This window comes from Melitaea cinxia, chromosome 9, assembly GCF_905220565.1.
Source record: "Melitaea cinxia chromosome 9, ilMelCinx1.1, whole genome shotgun sequence".
Classification (NCBI taxonomy): domain Eukaryota; kingdom Metazoa; phylum Arthropoda; class Insecta; order Lepidoptera; family Nymphalidae; genus Melitaea; species Melitaea cinxia.
The window spans coordinates 7852711-7864841 of record NC_059402.1 but is presented as its reverse complement, the minus strand read 5'-3'; the positions used below and the strand labels follow the sequence as shown (position 1 = coordinate 7864841).

The window sequence follows — 12131 nt, the reverse complement described above, 5'->3', positions numbered from 1 at the left end:
GTCTCACTGGAAGATTCCGGTAAAGTCTGGAATTTTCTTAGATCACTTGGAGTTGGTAAATCCCGTCAAATCAGTTCTCAACATTTAGATCTCAATTCTTTGAACCTCCACTTTTCTTCTTCTGTTGTCATAGATAACACAACTAAGTTACGTACAAAAAATCAGCTTTCTACGACGATAACTCCTGATGTTCCTACTTTCTTGTTTAGCCAGTTTTCCGAATGTGATGTTAAGAGTAGCATTCTCGCAATTAAATCTAACTCGGTTGGATCGGACAGCATTAGTCGTAACATGATTATCCCTCTAATTGATATTCTATGTCCAGTTATCACATTTATTTTTAATTTCTCCATCTCCACTAACTCTTTTCCGTCAGTGTGGAAAGATGCTGACATTATTCCTCTACCTAAAAAAAGTAATCCGTTTTCTTTATCTGAATATCGTCCCATTTCCATCCTTCCATTTCTTTCCATAGCTCTTGAGCGTCTTGTACATCAGCAGATTAGCCGTTTCCTTCTAAATCATAATCTCCTTAATCCCTTCCAATCCGGCTTTCGTCCTGGACATAGCACGACTACTGCGTTAATTAAAATCACCGATGATATCAGGTCGAATATGGACAACCAAAGAGTCACGGTCTTGACGCTGTTAGATTTTACTAATGCATTTAATACCGTGGACTTTGACTTACTGTCCGATACTTTGTATACTCTTAACATATCTCCTGAGGTAACTGAGTGGTTTCAAAATTACTTGCGAGGTCGCCGGCAACGAGTCAGGGTTAACGACTCCTTTTCTAATTGGAGTGCGGTCAGAGCTGGCGTACCGCAAGGTGGCGTGCTTTCCCCTCTCTTATTTTCTATCTTCATCAATTCCATCAGCAAAGTTATATCTTCTCTCTACCATCTTTATGCTGACGATCTCCAAATCTACACACACTGTACTATTGAAGAATTACCACAAACTGTCTCTATTATCAATGATGATGTATTACGAGTTGCTAATTGGAGTAAATCCTTTGGTTTAACAGTCAATCCAAGGAAAACGCAAGCAATTATAATAGGAAGCTCTAAATTTATTTCTCGTATTAATAAATCACAACTGCCTCCTATAATTTTTGATAGCGTTGAAATCCCATACAGCGATAAAGTGACTAACTTGGGTATTATATTGGATCAAAATCTCTCTTGGTGTCCACAGATGTGTGAATTAAGTCGAAAAGTTTTTTCAGCTGTAGGATCACTCCGCAGGCTGCAGAATTTTCTTCCCACTTCCACCAAAATTACGCTTGCACATAGCATTCTCTTACCTTTGCTGGATTATGCTGATACTGCTTATCTTGACATTACTGAGGAGCAACTTAATAAGCTTGAGCGCATTCAAAATTTATGTATCCGTTTCATATTTGGCCTACGCAAATATGATCACATCTCTGATTTTCGCAAAAAACTCAAGTGGCTCCCAATTCGCCTTCGCAGGAATACTCACATACTTACTTTGCTATATTGCATACTATTTAATCCTGCTACTCCTTCTTACCTACGTGAACGTTTTGAGTATCTCAGCGAGTCTCATGAGCGAAGCCTTCGCTCCGATGATAGTTTACTTCTTAAAATTCCTCCCCACTCCACTAATTTCTATACTAAATCATTTACTGTCCAAGCTGCTCGGCTTTGGAACTCCCTTCCTGTGCCCATCAGACGCGTTGAATCCCTTCCAATTTTCAAGAAGTCGGTGAAACACTATTTCTCTCAATTTTAATCCTTCTATCTAGCCACATATTATCTCCTGTCCTCACTTTGAATTTTATCATAATAATTCATTAACTTTATATACGTCTATGTATGTCTATTACAACTTTCCATTTATATATGCCATGTACATACATATACTTTATTTTAATTTTTTTTTTTTTTTACATTATTTATTTGTCTAAATATATTGTATATGTTTAGGTAAAACTGTACACCTAAACTGTCTACATATATACCATTTCCTTTTCCCAAAGGTTGCCTGGAAGAGATCGCTCATTAGCGATAAGGCCGCCTTTTGTACTTAACTCCTGTTTTTATTTTTGTATTCTTGCTCACTTTTGGTGTACAATAAAGAGTTTTTATTATTATTATTATTATTATTATTATTATTATTATTATTATTATTATAAATAATAAAATTAAAATAAAATAAAATAAATATATCCAAAAAACGCAATTTTTTGTCTATTTTTGCTCGATATCAATAAATGATAAAATGCCTACCGCATTTGAAATATTCACGAAACAATTGATTTTATTATATACTTTAGTAATAAATAATAAAATTATAATAAAATTATAATAAAAAATATTTAGGAGGGCTCTCATACAACAAGTGATTTTTATGCCGCTTTTTGCCCGATATTAAAATCAGCACCAGGTAAACGCTTGAAATATTTACAAAATATTTAGTTTTATTTAACAATTAAATATTTTACAGAAAATTTAGTTATTTTTAGTTTATAAATTGTAGTGGAAGCGACAGTTGCTATGCAACGATCGCTCTGGTAGCGATAACGTCACGAAGCAAGGCGAGCTAGTTACAATATAAAATTTGTGTAGCTGTTGTTTAGCTAGTCAATGGTACAGAACACTCGTGAACGAGTCCGACTCGCACTTGGCAGATTTTTTATTTCTAGATATGCAATTCAATATAAAATAGCGCGTAATTTCGTCACTACATTTTTTTCACATATTAATTGTTATTTGAACAATAAAAAAATTGTTATTGTCAAATATCATTAGTATATATATGGCGTCTTTTAATTCATACCTGGAGTGGCGCTACCATCACACAACTAGCGAATAAGGGCTTTTTTGTCTCCTGCTGATAAATTCTATCAGTAACAAAGATATTAACTTATGTGAGAGATAAATTTTAACCGGTAACTAGTGAAACATGTTCTGAAAACTATTCACCAGTCGTTTCATCGAGTGGATCTATCTATAAACTTTTAAGAAAATAAAACTAAAATAATTGTGTTTGCTCGCAAACGAAAAAAATCGACTTCAATTACATCGACAAGTAATACAACGTAAGTAGAGGTTAAAAATTAACAAACACACTAGTCGTCACTACGATTTTCGAGGGTTTCCCTCGATTTCTCTGGGATTCCATCATTAGATCCTGGTTTCTTTATCACGGTACGACACTTGGGATATCTCCTTTCCAACAAAAAAATAATTAATATATAATAATTATATAAATATATATATATATATAACTATTATATATTTTGCTCCACCTTCGACCACATCGTCACTTAACATCAGGTGAGATTGTGGTCAAATGCCTGCCTATCAGTCATAAAAAAAAAAATATATATATATATATGTATATATATATATATATATATATATATATATATATATATATATATATATATATATATATATATAATATCGAATTGAGTAACGGTTAATTATTATTTATTAAACGATCTTCTAAGAATCTAAAGAAGATCTAAGATCTTCGAAGTCTAAAAAATTTGAACGGAAGGCCATACAATGCATGTTCCACTTGTAGAAATATAAAGTAAGTAGGTAAGCAACGGGAAGCATAAATGATTTTCAAGCAAAATTGATATTTGTATTTTAATTAATTTGGTTTTCGAAGAAACGAACGTCGACCTGAAAATGTTTTTATTTACGTGGCTTAGACAAACGCAAAACAACCAATTTTCGCAAGCACCTACTTTAAAAAAATGGACAATTATAACGACAACATGACGTATTCTCACTAAAATAACTCATTTCAATGCTGGTCGCATGTTCTCACAAAAAAAAAGTGCATTGCAAAATACTTTGATTTGTTAGTCAAAATAATGAATTATTTATATTTTTATAATCATTTTAATTACTAAATAATTAAATATTTAATCTAATAATAGTTGTTTAAATTAGGATATTCTTAATTGCACATTAAAAAACTTATCACCCAGCAAAATATATCCATTTATAATCAAATATATTATTTCACAGCAAGTAAACCAATTGATTATTATCAAAAAAAATATCAGATATTTAGTTCGTTGGGTTAGGTTACTTTTTTTTATCTATTTACTGGAGGCGGATTTATTTTAAAACTGCGCTTTTTGAAAAAAAAAAATTTCGATTTGGTCAACATTGGTACACTCGACTATTTTATAATTAATTGTTGATTTAAAAGAGTAATATTTAATTTATATTTAGATTCCATTTTTAAATAACATGCTGTTCCACTTATTATCAAATAGACGACGCGTTGGCACAATGGTCCCCACCACTGGTTTGTGGCTGTTGTGCTGGCAGTTGCGGGATCGATTCCCGCACATGGCAAACATTTGTGTTGGCCATACAGATATTTGCTGTTGTTTGAACGTGCTTGTGTATTGTGTTTCAGACACAGGAGTAAATCCTACTAGGGGATCGTTTAGTACGAGCTATTTATTATTATAAATTTCAGTATGTGATAAAAATATAGATCCCTTGTTTTATAAAAAATTATGATGCAATAAGTTTACTGTGCGCTAGTCATTATTAGATTTGCGTTCATTAAAAAGCTGTACACTAACATAAATAGTTGCTAAAATTATAATATTTTGATGTAACTATTTTGCCATCAGTATTTTTGATTATAATTAGAATTCATTCCTAGTACAAACTGAACATTGTTGTACAAAATGAACGTTGCTCAAATTCACAAACACATAATCAATCATTAATCAGGTAAAAATATGATAGGATTAATTAAAAACTGAAGTTGGTGAGGATATTTTATTCCATAATACAGCATTAAGACAAACCGGAATGTCACATTTCGCTTTTCATTAAATCTTTTTGATTTTCATAAAAATTAAAAAAAAAATCTCCACAACACGCCACGTAATCATATCCTTAAATTGTGTTTTAATAATTTCTTCTAAATTATTATAAAAATGCTAAGTTATAATTATTGTGTAAGAGCAAAGTACCACTGAAGTGTCCCTGAGCACTGCTTGTTGCACGCAAAAACACTTCTCAAAATGACACAACGCCTATCTAATACATATTACGCCTAAATTAAATCTCGGTTCGTCATGAGAAGTCAACTATAAATGCAGACGGTCACAACAGGCCATTAGATAAATGAGAGCCGTCGGTTTTATTTCTTTCGAATGCACTTGAAATGTTAGATACTTAACAGCTTACTCTACCTAGTTAACTTCCATAAAAATAAACTATCATCATACAATAAGTCGTTCAAATAATAAGTGGAATATGCACAAAATTGGCGGTAAGTATCACCATACAATTGAAATCGGAGGTGTAGTTAGTCCCTAAAAAGTCACAAAGCGATGTGAATAGGTTGTGACATGTAATACACCCAAAAACATAATTATTAAATTTCCCTGGCATGATGTATATACTTAAACTTATTCCCACTTTGAAAATTTCATAAGTTATAATGACTGTTATTGGTTCAAGTGTTACAGCTCCTAATGAACAGCAACCCTCATCCCATGTGCAGCCTTCTACAGGCGATAGCTACTACTAATCTAATGAATTAAAGTCATAAAAGTGAATTAACTTTAAATACTTTATTACGACATCTTATACCACATTATAGTATACATATAAAACATGTTATGCTGTGATTCACTGTATCACGAGTCAGCTACACATATGTACCTATCCACATCACAATGCGCAATTAATCAAATATACAGTTTTTTTTTTTTGTTTACAAATACATATATAAACAAAAATTGTAATTTTGCTTTAACTTTACACACTATATTTGTTCAAAGTCATCAGAGATCGAACAAACAACGCAGTCCCAATGACTAATACCTCATTGCACTAAGTACAGTATGACCCCTTTTTTGTACAAATTAATATTGAAATAACATTTGACATTGACATTTGAAGAATGCACCGCTTTGCTTATTTAGTTAGTAATACGTTGGTTCATTGGAAACGACGTACTTGGAATTCGGTGTAAGCAAGTGGTTCGGCGAGAATGCGATGCGAGCTCGGTCACCGGGTGACACAGTAATACATTTATGATACCGCACATAATACATTGTATTCATTTATAGCAAATAAAGTTAACATATCTTAAACCATAGTCTCTTTCAGTAATCAGATTAGTCTGCGAGTTGATAGCGCACAGGTGATTAGCGGTTGGCATTCTTGAGCTGATTGGAGAGCCAGTCGAGCCCTTCATATAGCCCGTCTCCAGATGTAGCGCACGTTGCCTGGATGTACCAGTTACGATTACGCAGTGAATGCAGACCCAATTTGTCTGTTATCTCAGCTGCATTCATAGCGTTTGGCAGATCCTAAACAAAAAATATATGACAGTAAATATGTTTTAAAAATTATATTAGCATAATGACAAGTGACAATAAACTTACCTGTTTGTTTGCAAAGATCAAAAGTACTGCATCTCGTAATTCATCTTCACTTAACATTCTCATCAGTTCCTCGCGCGCTTCGCCGATACGCTCTCGATCATTACTGTCTACTACAAAGATAAGACCCTGAAAACACAAATATTAAACAAATTACTTATACAGAAATACCTGCATGGGAATCTTAAACAATAGTCAATTAATAGATTAAGGTAGTCCTAAAAATTAAATTTATATTTTATTATTGCTCTTTCTTAACTTATAATATTTTTGTAACTAAAAAAATTTACAATAAAATTAAAAAAAGAATATTAAGAGTTAATATTCCTTTTATAAATACAAAGTGCCAACAACTTCCACTGCTACAAATACCTGCAATATCCTAACAAATATTGTCATAAGAGCTTCACCCCTCCACCCCATAAATGATTTTGTGATTAATAATAGCATAGTGATTAATAATTTAAAATATTTTTAATTTCTAAGATTTAGTCTTTTAAATAAGTATATAAGAATAACATTCTATAATTACGAGAAAATTTTAACAAAACAAAACTAAAAACAATTAAATGGTAATGTCACATATCATGAGACGCCTCTCCTCCCAATAAATCCACCAAATCTCTTTAAAACCGAGGAGATAATCGAAAATCTCACCTCAACATCAAAAATATAAAATACTAGCTGTGCCCGCAACTTCGTTCCCCGTGGAATTTAACAAAAATGTTATTGTTCAGTTCAGTGTTATAAAATAAATAAATTTGTAAATTAAAAGTAGCCTAAGCCTACATATTAAAAACAACTATTAACCCCGCCAACATGATCAAATTTAATTAACTATAATATACCTGAATGGTTTATTTTTTGGGATAATAATAATTGTGTTTGCTCGCAAACGAAAAAAAAAAACCGACTTCAATTACATCGACGAGTAATATAACGTAGATTGACGAAAAAATAGTCAAGTAACTACGCGTTATCAAAGATTACTCAAAAAGTAGTTATCAGATCTCAATAAAATTTATATGTGACCGCATGATAACATCAGCTTTCGATTAAATTAAAAATTATTAAAATCGGTACACCCAGTAAAAATTTATTGCGGATTTTCGAGAGTTTCCCTCGATTTCTCTGGGATCTCATCATCAGATCCTGGTTTCCTTATCATAGTACTAAACTAGGGATATCTTCTTTCCAACAAAAAAAGAATTATCAAAATCGGTACACCCAGTAAATAGTTATTGCGGATTTTCAAGAGTTTCCGTCGATTTCTCTGGGATCCCATCATCAGATCCTGGTTTCCTTATCATGGTACCAAACTAGGAATATCTCCTTTTCAACAAAAAAAGAATTATCAAAATCGGTACATCCAGTAGAAAGTTATGCGGTATAATACAACGTAGGTCGACGAAAAAAGCGTCAAGTAAAAACGCATTATTAGATATAGCTCGAAAAGTAGTTGTTAGATCTCAAATAAATTTAAATGGGACCAATTGACACACACCACCTTTCGATTAAAAAAACATTTGTCGAAATCGGTCCACACGGTCAAAAGTTCTGATGTAACATACATTAAAAAAAAAATACAGTCGAATTGAGAACCTCCTCATTTTTTGGAAGTCGGTTAAAAATAAATTTAGTATAAATAGTTTCAGCGTCAATCTCACATAAGGGGAACAGGGGTCCAGGCATATTTCACTAAATCTCGGGGGGAGTCTAAGCTGATCGAAAAATAGCTCACGTAATTAATGGATGCCCCCTAAGAACTAATCTTCAGAAATCCCTCGAGAATTCAGTAGCTTTATTAATGTTTGTTTCAAATAAATGTTGGCAATTTATAGAATAAATTTTATAACTTTAACTGAAGCCTTAACATCCACATAAATAAATAAAATATGTGTATCTGTTTGTAATATTAAAATAACCGATTTTTACTACCATTTTTACTGCATAAGGATGTATACGCAATACATATACCAAATTAACATTTTTACAATTTTTGTCAGTCTGTCGTTCTGTCTATTCTGGCTAATCTCTGAAAATACTGGACCGATCTTGATGGGACTTTTACTTTAGCAGATGTAATAAGGAGTAACTTAGGCTACTTTTATATTAGACATTTATTTATTTTTTAAGTTTACGAACTAAACAATAACTTTTTGTTAAATTCTTTTATTATAAAAAGTTTTAACCATATTAATATTTATAGAATTCAAGCAGTTGTATTGCAGCAGCAGCTTGCAATAGCAGCTGTCTTATTTTATATAATCCAATAAATAAAATAAAATAAAAAATAAAAAAGTACCCACAACCCACACACAAAATTATAATAAAATCAAATAACCTGTGTGTTCTGGAAGTAATGCCTCCATAGTGGTCTGATTTTGTCCTGACCACCAACGTCCCACACAGTGAAACTTATATTTTTGTATTCTACAGTTTCCACATTAAATCCTGCAATTTTTTCAGAATATTAGAGTTGTCTAATCTATGTCTAAAATTTTTAATAGATAAGGGAAAGGTTATCTTAAAATTAAATGCATTAAATTTTATAAGAGTATTATAATATACCAAAATTTTTTAACCAAATGAATAATCTTAGATACAAATTATCACCAATGAGGAGATAGAAAGAAAAAAATATATGACCAATATAAATTTATTAGATATTAGAATTAGAATTTTTGATATTTAAAATGAGCATGTTGTATTTATAGTATCCAGTCATCAAACATGAATCCAACCACACTATCTATTTATTATATTATTCATATTTATTATAATAATTTTCAACATGATTAAAAAGCCTTGCTGAATTAAACTTTATCACTAAATCCATAGAGCTGTCTCCTTCCTTTTTAACTTATTTATACACTCTAATTTTAAAACAATATTAATAACAATTTGTAACAATAAATTGAAAATTATTAAATATAATTTAAGATATAATTTATTTCAATTTATAAATAAAGAATAATAGTAACAACAAATTGAAACAAAAAAGTTCTAACTCACCAATAGTGGGAATTGTTGTAACAATTTCTCCTAATTTAAGTTTGTATAAGATTGTGGTTTTACCAGCTGCATCAAGACCAACCATCAATATTCTCATTTCTTTTTTGCCAAATAGGCCTTTAAACAAATTTGCAAACATATTCCCCATTTTGATGCCTTAAGAATTTCTGAAATAGAAATATATTAATCATAAAATTAGAAAATACATTCACTCTGACTCATCCGTCACGACGTTACTATAATCAATGATAATGACATGGCAAGTCCTGGGTAGAATTAAACGTACATTGTTCAAACTGAACCGAAACAAACAATAAGACTCACATAGTATAACAACTAATATACACGAAACAATATTAGACTAACATTGTACAAATCAAATTAGAACATTTCACGATTTCTGAACACCGCTGTTGGTAATTTTGTTAGGGTCACCACCCAAGGTTTGTAAAGTAGACAAATAATAGCTAAATCACTTATTTATTAGTACATATAGTAAAAATAAAATCACAAGAGTAGACTTACAATTTTTTTTCGAGGAAATGAGTGTTAAATGAAGTAAAAACGATTCAATCCACTAAAGTCTCTACTATTCACTGTATGTCAAAATGGCGGCGAACGTGGAAGTTGTTCGTGCCTATGCCACGTATCGGAAAAAAGTGGCCAGCTATAAATATGATTTTAAAATAATAATTAATAACTGAATAATTTTATAATTACCGTTAAAAAAATTAACAAACATATGTAATCAATTTCAATGCCCTTGTCTTGTCTTGCCATGTAAGTACATCTATTAATTACATCTAACATATAATTACATCTAACATTCATTATAAAGAAGTTAATTTACAAAACTATTTTCTTTCCTTTCCATTCCGTTCGAATGTAAAAATTGTTTGTTCGTCTTTTATTTATTTACAATTAATTAAACTAATGTACCCCCTTAAGTTGCCCCCCTTACTAGATATCTTGATTTTTGTCGCTCAGATTAATTAATTTTGATTAATAATCGTTTGTTCGACCACCATAGCTTTCTAATTTCCACAAGATCAAACGAATAGGAAATACGAAATAGCCTCGTTAAAAGTGATCGTTACTCTATATCCGCCAACCCGTATTGAAGCAGCGTGGTGGATTAAGCTCTGATCCTTCTCCTACATGGGGAAAGAGGTCTATGCCCAGAAGTGGGATATTACAGGCTGAAGCATTATACACAGGTGAGGTAAATTTGATAATCTGTCAACAATCATAGTTTTGACATCAGTCAAATATTGTTATGGTTATAGTTATTGTCAGTGTTGCCAACTTAGTGGATTTTCCACTAGATCTGGTGGTTTAGACACCCCTTTTGGCGGGAAAAAATTGCTTTTAGTGGCTAGTGGATTTTTTAGTGGTTTAGGTTTGTTCCAGTTAGTGGTAAGCTGCATAGCTTACCACTAAAGAATGATCTAGTATTTTTCTAGGATTTTTTTTACAGGCACACACTACAGGCAAAAATGGTATATTTTGTTGTGTAGGCAACACCGAACGAATTCAAGCCTGTCGGCTGTTGGGAATTCCCCAACAATTGTTTATGAATTTCTTGAATGAACATAAACTTTATATGTTCAACTATTGGTTAAGTTTGATTTGATTCGAAAGACCAAGTTGTTATTTATTTACTCAGTCGTCAGTCAGTTCAGTGAACAGTAAAGTTGTCTATTGGTTCGCTATCGTTCTCTAATCTGTAAATAATACTTACTTCTCAATCTTGCTTTAATTTGTTTTTAAACTGTTTAGCGCTGTAAAATTATTTTTGAAATAGTTTTAAATAGTATTTGATAATGCTCAAGCCACAGTACACCCAAAAGTTTCGAGATTGTTGGTTACGTGACGTTGTTACAGAGATATCGTGGTTAAAGTTTTGAGGTTCAATTTTTCAAATTTCAAATTCAGTTCAAAAAATTAACCTACCTCCTTTGAGGTTAGAATAGCGCTTGGCTCCGGCGCTGCGGGAAGTGCAGCCCTTCCGAGGGCTGCCCTCTCTCCGCGCCACCGGCTTAAAAAAAATACTCTAGAGGTAAGGCAGACCAAGACCACGTGGACAGTGGGTTGCTCCGATTCGGTTTTGGGTATTTTTCAAATTTCTATACCTATATTCTAGCACACAATGTTACTAGTTTTATTAGAATATTATGTCTGACGCTTTATTTTGTTTAAAAGTGTATATTTGTCAGTTGTTAAAGGTCAGTTCGTATCGTATTTTGATCTTGCAGTAAAGATCGTTTTTACGTAAATTTGTCCGAAAATAACGCGTAAAAGTTGGAGAACGGATCATGAGTATACTTCCCGCAGCACTAGAATTATGGTAGAGTCAGAAGTAACAAAAATTTAACCTCCCATAAATTAGAACCTGTGTGTCAGAGGCAAGACCTGTGCGAGTGGATATTAATTATCGAACGAAAATTTTGTTTTCGAATGTTTAATACTAACTAGCTTTCGGGCGCGGTTTGGGTGGCGTTAAATTTGGTGATGAAAAATAAATTAAAGAAAAAACTAAAATATAAAAAATATATATATAAAAATATAAATATATATATTTTTAAAAAATTCTTTATACAATAATTAATGTTACTTTTAATAGAGATTTTAAAAAATTTCATTGTGTATACTTGTTTTTTAATTGTTAATTTCGCGCTCTCTCTCTCATTCGCTGCACCAGCCTCTC

At 31.7% G+C, this 12131-nt stretch overlaps 1 protein-coding gene across 1 annotated transcript; it reads right to left on the bottom strand.

Moving 5' to 3' along the window:
• Positions 1–5574: 5574 nt before the first annotated feature.
• On the bottom strand, positions 5575–10083 carry LOC123656585 (ADP-ribosylation factor 1). The gene is made up of 5 exons (XM_045592255.1): positions 9950–10083; positions 9425–9591; positions 8754–8863; positions 6413–6538; positions 5575–6337 (listed from the first exon to the last, which is right to left on the bottom strand). Exons 2-5 carry the CDS (start codon positions 9570–9572, stop codon positions 6173–6175), a joined length of 549 nt encoding a protein of 182 aa, XP_045448211.1. The 5' UTR covers positions 9573–9591; positions 9950–10083; the 3' UTR covers positions 5575–6172.
• Positions 10084–12131: the final 2048 nt, after the last annotated feature.

Bases quoted from the DNA above. Each gene is read 5' to 3' on its own strand.
- LOC123656585 (XM_045592255.1), bottom strand. From the start codon at position 9,572: ATGGGGAATATGTTTGCAAATTTGTTTAAAGGCCTATTTGGCAAAAAA. The intron at 8,864-9,424 runs GTGAGTTAGAAC...AAAAAATTGCAG, and splicing joins TACAACAATTCCCACTATTG to GATTTAATGTGGAAACTGTA. The intron at 6,539-8,753 runs GTTATTTGATTT...TTGTGTTTTCAG, and splicing joins ATTACTTCCAGAACACACAG to GGTCTTATCTTTGTAGTAGA.